Source organism: Ammospiza caudacuta, chromosome 2 (assembly GCF_027887145.1).
Source record: "Ammospiza caudacuta isolate bAmmCau1 chromosome 2, bAmmCau1.pri, whole genome shotgun sequence".
Taxonomy (NCBI): domain Eukaryota; kingdom Metazoa; phylum Chordata; class Aves; order Passeriformes; family Passerellidae; genus Ammospiza; species Ammospiza caudacuta.
Genome location: NC_080594.1, coordinates 90,007,653 through 90,027,451, shown reverse-complemented (window position 1 = coordinate 90,027,451; position 19,799 = coordinate 90,007,653). Strand labels below are relative to the sequence as shown.

At 42.8% G+C, this 19,799-nt stretch overlaps 3 protein-coding genes across 3 annotated transcripts; 2 read left to right on the top strand and 1 right to left on the bottom strand.

Annotated features, from left to right (window-relative positions):
* Positions 1–4,544: 4,544 nt before the first annotated feature.
* LOC131572427 (lysozyme g-like) lies at positions 4,545–8,088 on the top strand. The gene is given in 6 exon segments (XM_058825603.1): positions 4,545–4,551; positions 5,238–5,314; positions 5,939–6,106; positions 7,144–7,181; positions 7,957–7,997; positions 8,000–8,088. Coding segments are annotated over 6 exon segments (420 nt in total).
* A 3,464-nt stretch (positions 8,089–11,552) lies between these two features.
* MRPL30 (mitochondrial ribosomal protein L30) lies at positions 11,553–13,969 on the bottom strand. The gene is made up of 5 exons (XM_058825204.1): positions 13,831–13,969; positions 13,318–13,398; positions 12,697–12,843; positions 11,827–11,900; positions 11,553–11,735 (listed from the first exon to the last, which is right to left on the bottom strand). Exons 1-5 carry the CDS (start codon positions 13,879–13,881, stop codon positions 11,603–11,605), a joined length of 486 nt encoding a protein of 161 aa, XP_058681187.1. The 5' UTR covers positions 13,882–13,969; the 3' UTR covers positions 11,553–11,602.
* On the top strand, positions 13,965–18,874 carry MITD1 (microtubule interacting and trafficking domain containing 1). Its single transcript, XM_058825203.1, has 7 exons — positions 13,965–14,202; positions 14,361–14,456; positions 15,529–15,665; positions 15,748–15,834; positions 16,440–16,555; positions 16,864–16,924; positions 17,015–18,874. The coding sequence occupies exons 1-7, from the start codon at positions 14,049–14,051 to the stop codon at positions 17,108–17,110; spliced, it is 747 nt and encodes a 248-aa protein (XP_058681186.1). The 5' UTR covers positions 13,965–14,048; the 3' UTR covers positions 17,111–18,874.
* Positions 18,875–19,799: the final 925 nt, after the last annotated feature.

Here is a 19,799-nt window from a genome sequence, read left to right as displayed (position 1 = left end):
GCACATAGTTATGATTTTCTAATATACAAAAGAAACAAAGGGCAAGGACCTACCAGCTTCCATTCCCCTTGAGGGTAAGACAAATAGCAGTGAGTTTAGCAGCAGATTTGTTGGATACTTAAAAAAACTTTCAAGATAATGAAGTAATGTAACACTTCCTGGGTTTTTTAAACAACATTCAAGACCAACATGTAAAAGTTGCTGTACATCATGTATAATCACAAAATGGTTTGAGTTTGAAAGGACCTTAAAGATCACCAAGTTCCAACTCCCCTTCCATAGGTAGGAACACTTCCCATTAGAGCAGGTTGCTCAGGGCTCCATCCAATCTGGCCCTGAACACTTCCAAAGATGGGGCATCCACAGCTTCTCTAGACAACTTATTCCAGGGCCTCACCACACTCACAGTAAAGAATTTCTTCCTAATAGCTAATCTAAACCTGCTCTCTTTGCAGTCATGTTTTGCAGAGAGGGAAAATAGGTGTTGTTTAAGGACCTTTCCAAGTTAACACTGCTGAATCAGAATCAGCAGTCAGCAAATGGAAAACAAATTGCAGACTGGGAAGAAAAACCTTCTTTGTTGGGGACCTGTGATTTGGTTTTACAACTGATGTTACTACTGGGAAATTTATTTAAATGTGCTTCCTACAGTAAAGAGCAAGTGTGAGGTGGAATTTTTTTCTCTCATCAACTTGTTAAGCTGCAGGTGGCATGGGCTGATCCCTCCGTGGCTCAGGCAGGGATCTGCCTGGAGACTGGAGCTGCAGTGACTGGTTTTCATAGAAACCAGGCAGAGGGACCAATTAAACCCCCTCTTTCAGCAGTAACTGAAGCAGCAGGAAAACACTGTCAAAACCAAGTCCCTGTTGGGTCAGAGCCCTAAGCTACGTGGGAGAGCAGATTGTTCTGATGGCTGATTCCAAATGCTGCAGCTGGATCTGTTTGAGCCACGTGTCTGTGCCTATCTCCAAGATATGCAGAAAACAAAGGGAAACACCAGCACATGAAGGGAGTGCTGAATAACTGTGTTTGTTCTGCTTTGTTACTCATTCCAAAACTGGGCTGGGATTTCCTAGCCAGGACAGAGCCTCTTACACTGCCCAGGACAGGCACCAGCCTGTGGTCCTAGGGATCCCCATGGAGACAGTGCTGCAGCTGGGGGTGACTGGACTGTTTCTAATGCTTGCCTTAGGTTATTTAATTGCCTTCCTGGAAACTGAATACTCCCAGATTGGATGCACATGGCCTGCTTTTTCCTATTTCAGTGTTAAAAGAGATCACATTGTAGGATTGCAATCTCAGAGTAGTTTCCCACCAACATCCCTCAAACAAAATCCTATTGTCATCTTATTGTGAAGCTCCCATACCTTCTCGGTGATTGCAGCCCTGACTCCTTCACAGCACAACCAACAAAACCCCAGATCTCCTCTCACCCAACTAACCCACTCTTTTGTAGCACTCATCTTATTGGACACAGCTGTGACCTATTAAGGGCAAGCCTGTTCCTAATCTTTGGTGATTGGTACAGCTGCAACTCCTCAGGTGTGAGACTACCTTCTGCACAATCTTTATTTTCTTACATTCTATGCCTCCACAAAATCCTTGTGCCTCTCTCTACCATTTGTTTCTGTCAGTTCCTTAACCAGCTCCTCCTAGAAGCCAGGATTTATTGCAACCAAAAATTCTGCTTCTGCATCTCCTCCTGATGAGGCACTGATCCAGCCAGTGTGCAGGCTCCCACTCACGCCACCATCCCACATTTACTGCTCCTCTGGCCTCACTGACCACTGTCACAGAACTGAAAAAGAATAGTACAGTCCTACTACAGCATTTTTATCAGTAGCAACTGGGATTTCCACCCACAGGTTTTTAGGGTGCTTTTCTTTTCCTGTATTTTTGTGCTGTAACATTTTTATCCTTCACATAGAGCATCCCTCTACATACAGCATCACACCTCCACATCCTCCCCAGTGGTTCCTGTGAGGCTGGCAGTGCTGCATCTCATTGGTTTTCTAGCCTCCACCGAGACTCTGAGACACCTTCTGTGTCAGGGTTGTCATTTGGTCCAGGCATTTGTGTTCTGGCTTGATTTTGAAGTCTCTAGCAACTGTACAAAAACACCTGCAAATTTGTCTTTGCTTTGTTGCTTAATATTGCACTTGCCACTGAATTCTGTTTATTTTGTCTTTCTCACATATTGTGATTGTGCTGTTTATTCCCCTCATGTTTTTTTCAGAGGTAAACTGAACATCAGCCTTGTTCACCTTGCAGATCACGTGAGTTCAAACTAGATACTCCTCTGTATTTGTCAGTTTTCACCTGCTTCTAGTGGAAATGTTCCTGTAAAAGCCCTTCAATTTCCAGTGACACTGGTTGTCTATGTTACAGCTCAGGCGCAGCCTGCCCCTTCCATGCTGTACGTCTCATCCATGTTTTGCCAGCTCCTCACATGCCTCACTCATCTATAAATCCCTGCATTTCCCCATGAGGCCATCTTGCAGCCTCAGGACACAGACCTTCTCCCAGCACCCAGAGCACTGTGCCTTCCTTACACGGGCTGGGTAACCTCCCCCAGCTCAAATGGGCTTGATTGCCTTGGGAAGCTTGTGTCAGCCTGGTTTCTCCCCTGAAAGCATAACTAGGATCACTCATTTCTTACCCACTTCTTATTCAGGTAATTAGCAATTAGAAGAAATGTTCAAGAACATGAAAAAAACCCACATAGGGAGAATGTAGCTGACCTGAGACTCTACTGCTGCAGCCCTCAGTCTTCCACAAACACTCAATTTCCAAGAACTGGAAAGGTTTCTTGTTCCAAAGCAGGCAAGGAGAAATTTGACTCATTTTTGTCCTTTAAATCAGGTTTATTTTATTAATCCCCTGCTTATTCAGCCACCCCTTAGCTGATTCAGATAAGAAACTAACAAAGTTTTTAAAGGGGTTTGGGTGTGTGCATAGTTACAGAAACCAGGTTTATAGATTCTTGTCATAATAATAAAAATCCTGGCAGCATATTTTTGTACCTTTCCTCTAGAAATGAAGACAAACTCTAAAAAGGCACAGCTGCATGCCTGAGCCATAAATGACATAATAGAGGACCAGATTATCCCACAGATGTTTTCCCTGAACCATTTAATTGCCAGAGGCAATTTTTCCTTCCTGCCAGACACATGAGAGAAGAGTGAAGAGTAGCTGGTACTAGATCTGGCCCAGTGCCCTGCAGCCTGGCTTCTGGGTAAACCAAATTGTCCCTGCCCTGAGACTCTTGTGATCAATAAAGAGCTTGCTAATGGATCATGGATACTGATATTGAATGGATCACTGTGACCCTTGTTATATATACTACAGGTGGATGTCCTACACTTACCACAGGCACAAAATATTTCAGTAGTAGAGCTGTCAGGTTGCTCTAGATGGAGGCTGAAGAGCTAGCTGAGTGTAAATAAAGACCCAGGGAATTCAGGTGAAACTGTCCAGGTGTGGCAAAGGAGGTTTGTATAGAGAATAGGGGCAGGGAGTAAAGTTGGTCATGGCGGGAGTGCCTCAATTACTGTGATGCAGAAGAAGCAAACTAGTACATCCTTTATGTTTGTGCCCCAGAAATAAGGGAATAGTAGCACAGGCCACTTGGAGATTACTGGTTTGTGAATCACCTTTAGGGCTTTTTGAATTTTTTTAAATGTCACTTGTTTTGAGCCACATCTGTTCTATTCTTCTTCCTGTCAGATGCACTTTCCTTTTTCAACCTTCTTTACACTCAGTCATAATTGTGAACTTGAAGAGCCCCATGCATGAGCTGCTGTGACTTTGTGCAGCTGATTCTCTATGGGAAGTATCAACAGCACAGCAAAAACTTACAGAATCTCTCAGTGCCATGACACGGGACGAATTCCCCCGCTAAAAATGTAAAAGAGCTGCTGAAAGAGCAAAACGGCATTTCACACCCTCAAAATCTGCCGTGGGGGAGAAGCGGGTCAGGATGGATTCTGCCGCGGGAGCTCTGCCATCCAGCGGCTGTTTCCTGACTGCTGCACAGCTACAGCAGCTTGGAAACCACACCGCCTGCTAATTTGGGGCTGCCGACCTTTGTTGTTCCTGTGCAAGAGGGGCCTGGTGTAGTCTCTGCATATCCGAATGCTGAGCAGTTGCAGCTCTGGTCGTGTTATTGTTCCTGGATCTTTGCCTTCAAAAATGTCATTAAAGCCAGAAGCCCATTTTCCCATTGTCAGCATGTTACTGCTTCCAAGAACTGAAGGGGAGCAGCCGTTTTCAAACAAGGCTCCTCCATGGCTCCTAGCAATGGGACTTAAAATTAAATTAAAAGCTATTTCATTTTTACAATTATAATTGTGCTTTTGCTGTAGAACAGAATCCCTGCTGTGTTTGGGAGGATGCACAAGTTGTTAGGTGTTTCTGTTTCTTGTAAGACCAGTGGGGGTGGGAAGAGCTCTGAGCCAGCTGTTCCAGAACACTGCCAGCAGATACAAAGCCCATTTGTCTCCAGGAAGTGCATTGAGAATGTGGGGAGACATCCTGCAGCAAACATGTCAGGTCTGTGATCTTTGTCTAATATTCTTGTAAATGATTCACTGTACCAAAGTCTGTACTCCATTAGATGAAATGTTCCTCTCAGTTGATGTTTGTGTGTTTTCCCTTCTGCAATGTTGTGTTAAGACAACAGATAAATGCAGATAAATTGCAAGTCAAACAATCTGCAAGTCAGATAAACTGTAATGGGTGTAATTGAAGGATGTTTCTGTTTGATTTTCTTGTAGCTATGGAAAAGCAAGCTGGAGCCAATAAATAGTGTAGGATTTCAATTGACTCTCATGTTTTTTTTTTCTTTACTTTTAAAAAATTTTGGAATAGAAAACCTGCCTTTTTGAGATGCCCTCCTCCACTGGCCATGCAGGCAGCCCAAGTCACAAGCTTAGACCAGGACAGCTAAGTTTTAGGTAATTAGGGGAGATGAATTGGGCACAAAGCACCAGTTCATAAGGCACATGAGCTAGCATGACTAAGAGGTAATCCCCTCCAGAGCAGGCCATACACACCATGACTGCATCTGCTAGCACAAACACCTGCACTAGTATCAAAAGGATGCCATGGGTTTCAGTCAGAGATCTGAAAGCATTTTAACAGCATGAGTCACACATTGCACTGGCCTGACATCTGCTTGTAAAGACTGCTCTGTGCTGGTTTCAGCTGAAACCAGCACGTGTTCTTAGGCTGTTCAGAGTGTTATGGGAACATACTGAATGTTGACACAACTGGTGCTTTGGGGACAACTGTGAAAGCAGATGGTGTGAGCTGTGTAGGTAGGCACTAATTCAGTTGTTCATTCCCCCCTTACACCCATGCACAGGCTCATGCCTCCTATGGATCCTGGTCTCTGACTCTCAGTCAGTGCCAAGCAAGCAGATATTTTCACAATCAATCAAATAAGACCCTACTTGGGCACATAGTTTATGTTGCGAATAGGGTTGACTTTGAGATGACATTTAAGACCATCACAGAAAAAACAAAAGTCTTCTGGGTGCATCCAACCTCTGAACCTACTTTTCTCTCTCCACTGAGAGTTTCCCTGAAAATCAACTTCTGAACATTTCTCCACTATACTCATAAATTCAAAGGGACTAAATCTGGGACTAAAGCACACAAAGGCTTAGATTTAAAACAAGACTCACCTCACTTTCAATCTGCATGCTAGAGAAATGCCCTCTGAATCTGAAGAAAAAAGTCTTTTATATCATCTATGTATTGATTTCTAAGGTATCCTTCAGTAAAATTAGTTAAATCTATCTTTGTTTCACTCTAAACAGATTCAGAAGGATTCAAAATGTCAGCTCAGCCATAATGACCTTTAGAAAATCTGTGTTTGGATTCTAAAATGAAAGGCAAAGTCATGCATGTCATGTTGTAGAAGTTCCTGCCTTAGAGAAGACAGCAGAAGAACATGGAGAAATACCAGGCCAAGATGGCAAAAGCTGGCAATGGTGAGGGTCTTGCTCCAGCTGTGATTGATTGCTGGTGTGATCTTTCAAGGGCTGGGACAGAACTGAAGGACAGCCTGAGTGACCATGGGAATGCATTTGGCTTAACACAGGTATGGTCAACCTTCTTAAAAACATAAATCTCATTCTTCCTTTGAAGCAGAGTCAGAAGAGTGGCAGGAACCCTGTTGAAAGGCAACCCCCTAAGCCTTTTCAACCAAGTCTTTGGCCAGGCTAAAGCCCATGCTGACCAGGCTGTCAGCTCCCAGCACCAGAGAAGGACCTGAGTGAGCATCAGTGCATGAGCAGACTGCTTTTACACTGTGACACTGATGATTGCTTCCCAGCACTCCTGTGGGATTGAAGAGATTAATTGTTCTTATTTCACATTTAAATAATAAGTTTTTTTTTTCAAAAAGCACCTTTTTAAACTGAGCATGCTGTAGGCTGCAATTACTACCATCAGGTTAATTATACTTTATGCACCACAGGGGACTCGGTTGTGGGGGATCTTGCTTCATTATTCATGCCTACATTTGTGCTTAGCTTGTTTGCCAAGTTGTAGCCTTATCTGTAAAATCCCTAAACATTTGCTGCATGCATGGGATCTGTTTTTCTAACAGCTCCAGCCCCCTCAGACTTGTGCTTTACTACCTCATGGATTAAGGGGAGATCCCTATAGGAAATGGATTTTCTCACCCTTGATTCAGCTAGGGAGGAGAGGGGCAGTCACCTTGCACCTGGAAACAGTGAAGCGGCAGTAATCCTGCAGTAATTTCTTCATACTGTCACCTTTTCAACAGCAGCTGTGCTGTTTTTTTAAGACTCTGACAGACAAGGAAGTAGGGCTGGCATTCCTCTTCTGTGTCCAAAGGGACCTCAGACATCTGCTGGCTTTGCCTGAGCCATGAGAAGTGCTTGTGTCCTCTCCATAGAGTAACAAAAGAGGTAAATCCTGAGACTGAGGACCAAAATGAACACCAGCAGCCTGTAAGCAAAAAAGAGCTCTGGATAAGTACTGGAGTATCTGGTGTGGTGATGTTGCTGTCTCACTTTCAGGCTGGCAACCATACCATAAGTTTGGCAAGCCATGGGACACTGAAGAGCACCTAGGACAAGACAGAGATTTTATACAGGATGATAAATCCAGAAAAAATCTCCATCTTGGACAGAGGAACAGCACCTCAGAGGTTGAGTTTTGTCAGCTTTGAAACACTTCACATATATAAAGTCAAGCATGATAATGCTGTAAGCACTACAGAAAGCTAAACACATCCCAGTCCCTGTGTTCATGTGGAATAATATTCCTTAGTATGCACTAAAAGGAACAGAAGAATAAGATTAGCCTTCTAGCAGGTTTTTCTTGAAACCTGGCAAATACCATGATATTTTTCAGTTGCAAGGAGTAAGGGTGGGTGTCACAGACATCTTTTGTGAAAAATTCTTTCTTTAGGATTTTTCCCTCTTCTGGGAAGCTGAGGCCCCAGAAAGAGAATGTAAACAATGGTTATCTGCTGCTGTGGAATGCAACAGGTGCACCTGTGATTGGCCCGTGTTCCATGTTTACAATTAAGGGCCAGTCAAAGACCGAGCTCTCTCTGGGACAGAATCAGAGAGAGCTCCTTTGATTATTTCATTCCTTTTCTATTCTTAGCATAGCAGCTTCTGAACTTTTCTCTCTATTCCTTTTAGTATAGTCTTAATGTATTACATATCATAAAATAATAAATCCAGCCTTCTGATCACGGAGTCAAGATTCTCATCTATCTCTTCACCCCTGAGGAACCCTTGCAAGCCTGGCAATAGGTGGGCTCTACTCCTTCTCTCTCCATCCCATTTGTTTTATGGTTCTATACCCATCTACAAAAAGTAACCTTTCCTGGTTGCCTATCCTGGCAACCCTGAAGTATTATTTACTGATGAAGTAGCACCTCTGTTTACATGTTTCTTTCACCTTCTTTCTGGGTGGGATCTCATCTTATAATGCAGGAGTTAACACTGTGAGACCTACGACAAAATGGGTATTGGCAGAACACACAACCATGCCAATGATGGCGATGTCAGAGCCAGGTTTTATAGGAAAAATGGATATTGAGATCTCTGAGTGTTGATTAGAGGCCCTGATTGCATACTTTGCTTCTAATTTAAAACATTCCGAATTTCTTCTCCAGACACAATAAGAATGGGGCAGGACAAGCCAGGAACAAGAACAAACTTGCAATGGGTTTTTTTCCAGCTAAGGCTAAAAAAAACTTAAAAGATAACACAGCTAACAGTCCAAAATGTAACTTGCCTTTTGCCTTTAATTTTTATCTTTCATCATGAGAATATCCAGAGTTTTCATCTGTGCCTGTAGTTTCTCAAGCAGCAGATTAATGCTGCAAGGAAGTTGTAACACCACTTAACAAGATTTTACCCACGTTATGTTTTATCTGTAAATACACGTCTAACAGCAGAACAAAACAGCAGTGCCAGCTCTGGAGAGAGGCTGAGCTGTCCCTGTCAGAGGCTTTCAACACCCACTGAGCAACCTCATCTGGCCTCAGTGCTGGCTCTGTGTTGAGCAGTAGGTTGGACTAGAGACCAGAAAAGTACTTTCCAATCTGAATTTTGCAATCATCCTAAGTCAGTCTGTTTGTTCTCTACACAAAAAGTTTCTTACCTGTGCTTCACAAAGATCTACATGGAGCATTACAAAGCTCTGTTACTGAAAGGGTGTGGGCAGACACTGTGTTTGTGCATGATGCTGGTTCAGGTTTTAGGGTTTGAGAGCAAATCTCTGCTCAAACAGAGAAGGTTTGGGATAGCAGACTAACTGTGGGAGAGTGGGGGCCCTTAGGGGAAATACCATTTCAGAAACACCCAAACATACACATATATTAAAAAGTTAAAAAAAATAAATTCTTTTTCATTGAAACTGTCAGCTTGTCAATTAAACATCTCTGTAAAGATCCCTTACAGCTGCATCTTACTCAGAAATAACAGCTACTATGTATTTTGCCTTCTCTCCATGTGGGAGCCTGCAGTGTCCATAGTTTATCAGACACTTCTTCAGCTGTGAACGGTACCAAGCCTTTTCATTAACACAGGCCCTCCGGGATACCCTGCAGCACTTCTGTAGGCTGCAAAGCCAGAGATCCACACTCACATACATACACAGAGCACACAGAGCGTGTGGGATGGAGCTGGCAGAGCCCTCTGCTGGAAGCTCCCCAGGCTGCAGCGCCACGGACGTGAACCCCGAACGCCCCCAGCCAGGCTGACCCAGCCTGGCCCTGGTGCTCCGGGACACCGATCCAGCCACAAGTCTTATTATTTGCTATCCACAAGCAGCAAGATCCATTTGCCTAATTTTCTGTGTCCTAGTACTTGCACCATCTCTCTAAAGAATGCCTTGTGCCTTGGATGCACTACACATGTCCTTTAAAAGGGCTCAAACTCCAGCTTGTACCTCCCTGTGGGAATATGATCAACACCTTGCAGAGACTGCAGTCATAACACACTGCAGCACAAGATGCTGTGCAGATGCTGGAAGAAAGGTAGGAAGTGAAAAAAGCAACATTAATTTATTTGAAAAATGATTAATTTATCTGAAAAGTTATTAATTTATCAGTTCTCCCATGCTATTTTATTTCAGCTCAAATTCTCATTTCTGGCTTCAGCCTGGCCATAGGGGCCATTGCACTCCTCAGTGCCACTACCACAGCCTGTTACTAATGATATTTTAAGAAAATCCTGTCACTAAGATTTTTCTCCTGAGAAGCTTCAGAAAAAAAATGTAAACAATAACTATCTGATAGCTGTAGAATGTAGTCTAGAGATGATTTACCAACAGGTGCATCTTTGATTGGTCTCATGGAAATTGTTTCTATTTGATGACCAATCACAAATCCAGCTGTGTCAAGACTCTAGTCAGTCACAAGATTTTATTATTCATTCTTTTCTAACCTTCTGATGAAATCCTCTCTCTATTCTTTTAGTATAGTTTTAGTACTAATTTTCTTTTAATGTATATCATAAAATAATAAATCAAGCCTCTGACACATAGAATCAAGATAGTCATCTCTCCCCTCATTCTAAAAACCCTCAAACACCAGCACACCTATCTTCTTCCCTCTGCACAGTGCCTCCAGCTCTTATATCCCTGTCCCCTTTGAACTCCTACAGGTGTTTACTCTTCTCTGCAAGCAGGCAGAAAGGATAAACACTAATTCTCAGTGACTGCATCCCTCTCATGTTCTCACAACATGCAGTCATTAAGATTAACTCCTCTTCAGTGTGTCTAATGTGGGAATGGCTCACGGCGTGTTAAATTACAGAATTTATCCTGACTGGAATGCAAACTACTTTATCATTTGATACAGCAGCAGCTTGCTAACTTTGGCCACAGTTCTTAAAACTGTAAATAAAATTACACACACAGTAGTATTTTATAAGCTTGCAGCCCATAATTCTAACTCACATCAGAGGTTTTCTTCAGTGTCTCCACATTTCTAACGTCTGCCATTCTAGAAAAGGAAAAGCATTAACTTTCACATGGACTGCAGCTCTCAGGCTATTCTTACTGAACACTTAGGATCAGGGGATACATATGAACACAGCAGGTTTCCTGAAAGACAAATTAGAAAGCAATGAAGAGGTGAATAACTCCCAAATGGAGAGTTCACATGCTTTGTAAACTACAGAAGAAGCCAGAGGACAGACTGTTTGCTAGGGAACTGTCATGGACAGATTTTTTGTGAAAAATCCTTTCTTTAGGATTTTTCCCTCTTCTGGGAAGCTGAGGCCCCAGAAAGAGAATGCAAACAATGGTTATCTGCTGCTGTGGAATGCAACAGGTGCACCTGTGATTGGCCTGTGTTCCATGTTTACAATTAAGGGCCAGCCAAAGACCGAGCTCTCTCTGGGACAGAATCAGAAAGAGCTCCTTTGTTATTCATTCCTTTTCTATTCTTGGCATAGCAGCTTCTGAACTTCTCTCTCTATTCCTTTTAGTATAGTCTTAATGTATTACATATCATAAAATAATAAATCCAGCCTTCTGATCATGAAGTCAAGATTCTCATCTGTCTCTCTCACCCTGAGGAACCCTTGCAAGCCCGGTAACAGGGAACAAGCAGAGTGAGATCTGGATGACCATGGTAAATCACTCTCCAATTCTCATGTGACAACTAAACAGAGGGCTTTTCAATTCCAATTCCAATTGCCTCCTCTGTGCAGTGAAAGTCCTGCAGTATTCCTGTAAATCTTTCCTGCTAGCTGTGAAATGTCCTCACCATCATTAGCTAGAACTATTCTACTCACCTCTCTGCTTATTTGACTTTACCAATAAAGTCAAACTTTAATAAGAGAACTTACAGTTAGCCAAAAACTGCACCAATCTAGCCACAAAATTAAAACACAAAGACAGAGAGCCTATAATTATTTAATATTTCAGGTAACTATTAACAACGTTGAATTTTGTATCTGTACACCTGCAATCCTTCTTTAAGCATCAATACCACCTTTGCCATTCATACCAGAGTAAGAATTTTTACTTTTCATACACAAACTCTCAACTGGGGATTTAAAATATTTATTTTATAAAATCTAAATCCACCCAGCACACCTTATGCCTTAATTTTTTTCTGCTCCACAGGTTTCAGGCGCTTTTTAATGATAAGCTCTCCTCTGCTTGTCAGAAAGGTGCTGGACAATTCCTCTTCTGTTGGCAGCCCGTGGGGGAGCTTCAGTGGCTGAATCCTACAGGCAAAAGAATTTGCTTAGTGAACTCCTGTGACTAGAAGGGAGTTACATTAAATGTTCCAAATAAACAAATAAATAGTTAACAAACCTTATCAGATGTTTAACAACTTTCAGTCTGGAATTCACAGAAGGGATATTTTTGTGCAGTCTTGGCTGATGTGCCTACGTAAGGGATAAAACAAGTTTTACAAATGTGTTGCCAAATACCAAATCTTTGTTCACTGAACTTTGCACACTACCAGAACAAAAATAGACCACATTTGCAAATGTAAGGTTTAGAGAAGTGCCATTCATCAAGATCAGACATAAAAAATATGCAATCAAAACTTGATTCCAGTAAAAAAACAATTCCATCTTTATTCTTACTTCACTATAAATGCATTTTCCTTCCAACTGCTAAAAATACCATAAATGTAAATACAAGAGTTTAGGGGCAAAACTGCTTTCTTCAGTTTTATCTTAAATTGATCAAGCACACATTTTTTCTCTGTAATATAACACTGACTAGACAAATCTTTGCATAATGTGCAGTTGGTCTGAAAAACTCAGATAAACACATCTTTGACACAAACTTTTAGAATCCTGAATTTGGAAGCCTTTTCACTGATAAATGAATTTTATTTGCCTTCCTACAATTTCTGAATAATATGACCTGCAGAGACCTGAATTCAAAGTATTTACAAACATATTTCTATTATTTTAGAAGAATTCTCAGGGCAAAGTTCTCCTCATGCAATGCAGCGCAATACCATACAGAGATATTCTGAATTCCCACTAAAAGCACATTTGCCACAAACATTCCCCTCAACTCTTAAACACATCATCACCTTCTCAGATTGCTTTATGGCTGCTATACATGTAATTCTGGTTTGTGACTGCAAAATGGAGGTCTTTATAAAACCCACCAACTTAGTGCTACAGTTCTGACATACACAAGTATAAAAAACAACAATCATACTTTATCCAGCCCCAGATCACGGATTATCTTCTTTTCCCAATATGGGCGACCAATGACACTTTTTATTCTGGTGATAACATGGATTTTGTGGGGCTCCTCAGGGTTACCTCCATACTTTTCATGATCTCCAGGCCGTGGCTGAAATACCTAGAATAAAAAGTTCACAAAACCAGAAGTTTTATCCCTAAATATCCAGTCATCAGTACTGCAGTTCACTACTGCCCAAAACACACTTCAACCTTGGTAAAAATTCTTACATCTTTTTCTTTTCAGGCAGTCAAAGCACCAATAAAGTGACCTCATATTTAGCTTTTATAACATGAAGTCAAACACATTGCTATAATGGTTTGCTGGTAAGTATAGTAACTCTAGAGTTTAGCCACAGAATGACACAGAAATACACGGACAACACCCTGTACCAGCACAACACCTAATTCACATGCATTTTATCAGGGAGCCTGTGATCAGCTTCTGGATGGCAAGTTTTTCCACAGGCTTTAAGAATGCTTTTAGGGAAAAGAGTCAACTGGCACCAGACAAAATTAAAAATAAATAAAACTAAAACAAAAATAAACTGAAACTATAAATGTAAAAAATATAAAGTGCAAGTCAAGCACATACCGAGTCTGGAATATTGGACCTGGTAAAGAGACAACGAACCCACACCGGGGACGCCATCCCCTCCAGGCTGTTCCCCAGCACCTGCAAGGAGAGGAGGGCATAACTTGTCTGCACTTTCCTTACAGCTATGAACACCTGCGAACAGATGACACAGCCACGAGTCCCAGCCCCACCTGGATCCCCCGCTGAATTCCCAGCGGGGCCCCGAGCAGGATCCCCAGCTGGATCCACCCCCACGAGATCCCCTTGTGTCCCTTTCCCGGAACCCCACCTGGATCCCCACTGTCCCGGAGGCTACAAATCTCAGCCCCAGCTCAGATCCCCAGCTGGGTTCCCGTTCCCCCTGGATTCCCTCACACCCCCAATCCCCACCCCAGGTCCTCACCTTCCCGGTGCCCGCAAGCCCCAGAGCCTCACCTTCCCGGTGCCCACAAACCCGAGGCCCTCACCTTCCCGGTGCCCGCAAGCCCCAGAGCCTCACCTTCCCGGTGCCCACAAACCCGAGGCCCTCACCTTCCCGGTGCCCGCAAGCCCCAGGCCCGCCCGGCCCGCCGCCGCCGCCATCGCCGTGCGCAGCCTTCGTCCCGGCCGGACACCGGTGCCGCGGCACTTCAGTTCCGGGCGGGCGGAAGGACAACGGTGCGGCACCTCCCCTCCGTTTCCCCGCCTAGTCCCCGCTCCCCGTCCCGTTCCCGTCGGGAGCCCTCCGGTTCGTGTCCCCGTCCCTGTCCATGTCGCGGGCGAGGAACGATGGCATTGCCGCGCTGGAGCGGGCCGGGGCGGAAACGCTGAAGCGGGCGGTGCAGCTGGACGAGGCGTCCCGGTTCCAGGAGTCGCTGGTGTGTTACCAGGAGGGCATCGACCTCCTGCTGCAGGCGAGGAAAGGTACCGGGCGGGCGCCGCCGCCGGGCTCGGGGTGGCCCTGGGGACACACGGGCAGTGCTGGAGCCCTGGCGGTCTCTTCCCGGGAGAGCCGGGCCGGGCAGGGCTCGGGAGGGCCGGCCCCTGTGCTCAGCTGGCCCGTGACTTTCTGTGATTCACAGCCACGACTGATGAGGCAAAAAGGCACCGCTACCAGCAGAAGATATCCGAGTACCTGACCAGAGCCGAGGAGATTAAAGAACACATTAAGAAACAAGGTATGAATACCTAAATTGGGGGGTACCGAGAGGAGGGAGGCAGGCCCTTCCTGGTGGTGCCAATCACCAGGATGGGGCAGAAACTGATGCACGGGAAGTTCTGCCTGAGCATGAGGAAGAACTTCTTCACCGAGCACTGGAACAGATTGTTCAGAGTGTTGAGTTTCCCTCTCTGGAGATACTCAATGAAATAAATAGGGCAGGAGAACTTTCTCCTTTTTAATGCCTTTATTAAAAAACCAGCTCGGGTGGGAAGAACCGACGGGTCGCTCTCACGCCGCCGCTGCTTCCAGGAGTGGCACGGAGGAGGAGGAGGGATGGAAAAGTGCAGCTTTGTGTGCTGGTCTGTGGGCAGAGCTGGGGCTTCTGTCCTCATGAGAGCACCAGGAGATTCCCAGTTTTTCAATTTAACATTCGAGGTCCTCTGTCTTGCCAACGTCTTTTAGGTTAGGGTGAGGGGTAAAAAGGGACACTGGATTCTGTTCCTCACGTCTAGACATCACTTCGATCCCTCAATTCCGTGTTGGCTCGTTGTTTTTAGGGGTTTTTGCTAGGTTTGGTGAGGGGCTTCTCCATTTGCATGCCAACCCCGATGTCTCCTCCTCTTCACCATCCCGGGTGCCATCCTCCTGGAAGCAGCAGGGTGTTACTCAACAAAAAAGGGGAATTCCCAACCATCAACATCAGGAAGTTAACGAAAAACCAATAACAACAGGTGATTATAACAACAAACAGTTAGAACGCCACCCTGGCAGCAACTGGCCCAACCTGTCAACTCTGCAACCTGTTAAATAAATGGGCAACTTTTCTACTCATAACACTCAAGAACTGTCTGGACACAATCCTGTGCTATGTGCTCTGGATGACCCTGCTTGAGCAGGAGGTTGGACCAGATGTCCTGCTGTGGTCTCTTCCAGCCTGACCCATTCTGTGATTCCCTGAGCTGGGATGTACCCGAGGTACCTGTTTGCTTTTAAATGTCTGTTGTTACATGAATGTTTGATGCGCAAGATGTTTAACATGGGAATTACGTCCTGACCTTTACTTAAACAGAGATTTACTTTCCTTTCAGATAGTAAATACCATAAGCAAATCAGGATAGAAGAAAATGCAACAGGTTTTGGCTATGAAAAGCTTTTCCACGAGTACCTCACTGAGAATGTTTCTGAAGTTTGGGTGGAGGACCCGTACATTCGCCAGGTTCATCAGGCAAGTAGATATTTGATGTAACTGATACAGATATAGCCACTAGAGAAATTCCAAGCTACTAAATTAAATAAAACTTTTTCAGTTGTATAACTTTCTACGATTCTGCGAGATGCTAGTTAAGGGGCCGTGCAAGGTGAAAACAATCCACCTCCTCACTTCCTATGATGAGGTAAGTGTCTAGATTTTGAGTTCTATTCTCTGTACTCAGATGATGCCACATGCAAAACAAGATATAAAAATAGACTTGTTTCTAGATAGTTGAACATAAGTAATTTTGTAAGTCCAGAGTTTTCTGGTTAACAAATTCTGAGTAAGCTAAATCTTAAGTTGAAATTTCTCTGAAAGTTTTGTTGTGGAAAATGTCATAAAAACCAAAGCATCTGTTGAGACAGGGTTTTTTTTTGCTCTTCCAACAGCTGTATTTGTTATTTTAGAGGCTTTCATGAGCTGAAATCTCTCAAACTACCACTGCACTTATTTAAACTATTACTGCATTTACTTTGGCTCAAATAGTACATATCAAGTTTCAAAGAGCTGAGAGTGAGCTCATCCTCCACATTCTTCAGCAAATATACCTGTAGACTGTCTGCTTTTTATCCTGTCTTTGAAACTGTAAATCTGCCTTCATCCAAGTTACTTTCTTTTGGTTTACTTTGATACTGAAAATGTTTTGAGTTGAAAGGTGTTTAAGTTTAAGAAATGGTGACCAGAAATAGAATATATAGTTAAAAAAACGAAAATGAAACCCCATCACATTATTTTTACTTTTGATAGGGTAGTGGGAGGAGTCAACAGATGAGTGCCTTGGAAGAAATAAAACAGTCATTGAGAAATTATGGAGTAACACTGAATATTAACTTTTCGTCCTCAATACATGATCGAGAAATCAGGTGGGTGATATAAAAAATGACCAAATGGCAATTGTTTGAACTCAAAACTATTTAACCCTAAAAGTTAAATAGTTAACTTTTGAGATAATTACGGCTGTGGTTAACAAAATAAAAGGCACTGGCCCTCACTGGATGAAATCAGCCCTCTGTAGTTCTGTATTTTTTAATTGTGAATAGTTGTCTCTATACAGAATGGTGTCTTCTGTGGTTCACACAGGTGTAGGTGATACTAGGAAATAATTGTGATTGAAACAAGGAGCTTGTGCATCATGTGGATGTAACCTTTTTATTGTGCGTTTTTCAAACAGATTCAACAATGGGTGGATGATTAAGATAGGAAGGGGTCTTGATTATTTTAAGAAACCAAAGGTAAGGATGCTTTGACTTCTTTAATTAAGTTAAAATGAGCTCTTCATGGTGAGTATATGCTCAGCATGTCAATTCTGTTCATTTCTGCAGGGTCTTTTCAGCATTGGATACTGTGACTTTGACTTGAGACCTTGTCGTGAAACAACAGTGGATGTCATTCTTACTAAACACACAAAGAAAACGTGATCAGAAATGACTGCTTTTAATAAGTGTTTTCATAAGCATAAAAATGTAACACTGAAACATACTGCTTGAGTCCAGCTGGTTGCCCACAGAAGCAACTCTTCTAAGTACTTAGTGCAGCACAGCTTTTAAAATCTATATGTTTTAGAATGTTTGAGACTTTCCAGTCTGAGGAAACAAAACTGCGTGATTCCTTCATTGTACTTCTGTAATCTTAATTACCATCCATGTCTAAATTTTATCTTGATTTCATAACAGACCCTCAATAATGTCTTTCAAAAGCCTCTATACTGTCATTTCTATTTTTACTGTTGATTTTTTCTTGAGCCTGTTTTGGATTTTATATCTTTAACTGACCACCCAACAGTCATTGGAAGCTGGGCTCCCACAGGTCCCCTTTTATAAGCATTCTTATTTATTTCCTTTAATTCCTGTATTCTAGTCATGACTATTCTTTTGCAGGGTTTTTGTCAGTCCTGTAATACTTTATTTCCCAGACTTTACTAGTAATCCCAATTTTCACATTCCAATTTCCAAGCTCTTTGCCTATGGATGTGGTAGTGTTCAGTACACAGTCATTTTAGGGTTGTCTTATGTGTCTCTGCATAATGGATTTTGGACTGGGAAGGCTGCAAACAGCTGTAATCTCTTCCCTGGCACCCCTGTGTGTTCTTTTATTCCATAATACATGACCAAATACCTGATATCCATCCTTTGCATTGTGTGGAAAGGATGTGTGATCCTCTCAGTCTTACTCTCTGTCTCTAAAGCTCAATGACTGGCTTTTCATGCCACTCTCAACTGCAGTAAGTATTTTGCTACCTCTAAGGGAGTCCCCTAAAAAGAAAATTTAAGTTTTTTCAGAAGTTGGGTACCCTGAGTATCTCAGTTGGTCAGAGAATGGTGTGAATAATGCCAAGGTCATGTGTTTTATCCCTGTAAGGGCCATTCACTTAAGAGCTGGACTTGATCCTTGTGGGTTCCTCAAAATATAATAAGTCCCTCAACTCAAAATATTCTGCAATTCTTAGCAATATGCTATATTTAGAATAAAGACAAAGTCTTCCCTTGTCATTCCTTCAGCCTTTGGAAACCAGAAGGAATTACCAGAGGTGCTGCCTTTTTTTTTTTCCTTATACAAGGGTTCTTTGTTAGCAAGAATCTGCCTAAGTCATACAATCTGACATGAAAAACAGGCAGTGGCCTCTTTTTCAGGTCCCATCAAAATGTTTTCAGCCTCAGGACTGACACGTGCCTTACACTTTCTGCCTTGTAATACAATAGGCCTTTATATTCTAGTAGCATGTTTATTGCTAGAACTTTTTTTTGTTTCCTGTATTTATTTTTCTTGATGGTTGGTGTATTCCATTATCTTTTTTTCCCCCTTAATGTACTTTATTATTTCATCTAATGTCATCTAATGCTGCTATTCTTTTCCTCTTGTTTTTAATAACAAATCTATTCCACAGCAATCAATAGGAAATGGAGCTGGTCTTTGCCTTGTTTTCTGGGTCACAATTAGCCAGTGGTCTGCCTTCTTTATCCTTTCTCATAATAATGTTTCAGCTTTGCAGTGTTGCCTCAGCAAAATTAATAATATATGTGCCACAGAGCTGTGTGCTATTAGTCATTCCCCCAAACATTCCATAGGAGCTTCCTGGTTTGCTGCTGTGATATGAAGTTTCTAGTCACTTGTGAATTTTATTCAGTTGTGTCTAATATATGCCTATTTTTAATGGGAATAAATGTTATTTTTTATTATTTGTAGCTTCAGTCATCTGTTTGATTTCTTCACAATATCAGGAAATTCAAGCAAGCTGTGTAATGCCTCAGAGATCCAGCCACATTCTGGAGAAGTCTCACTGTAAATACAGTAATTTCCCATATGTGAAGCTTTGTGTCTTTTAACCTAGTATGGCAATTTCAAACATAGAGAATCACAGAATTAACTAGGCTGGAGAAGACCTTTGAGATCATCCAGTCCAACTTGTGACCTAGCATCACCTTGTCACCTAGAGCATGGCACTGAGTGCCACATCCTGTCTTCTTAAACACCTCCAGAGAAGGTGACTCCACCTCCTCCCTGGGCAGCCATTCCAATGCCCAATCACTCTTTCTGTGAACAGTTATTTCCTAATGCCCAGCCTAAACTTCCCCTGGTGCTGCTTGAGGTTGTGTCCTCTTGCCCTGTCACTGGTTACCTGGGAGAAGAGCCTGAACCTCACCTGGCCACAGCCTCCCTTCAGGTATCTGTTCTGACCTAATCAAAATTGCATTACGCTTCTTCTTCAACAACAGTGAAATACATCTTGAGCCTTTTTTCCATAATTTTACTATATATAGAGCTATTATTTAACAATAAAACTGTCACATTGTTGCCTTTTATGGGAAAATCTGCTAGGTGGTAACATAAGGAAACTCTCCTAGATCTGTATTTGCATTTTCAAATGTTTAGCTTTGATAGCAGTACCCATGGCAGCAGGGACTCCCAGCGTTGTGCCAGGCACAGGAACAGAGGAGGCACGTGTGGCCTCCCAGTTAGCCTCTTCTGTCCACATCACACAAACCCCCACACTGAACTTGCTATTTTCCCCTGCTCTTACATGTGCATGGACAAAAGCCCTGACCCAGGCTGCACCTACCCAGCAGTGAGCTGACCTCACTGCAGTGCTTGTACAGCAGAGGCACAGCA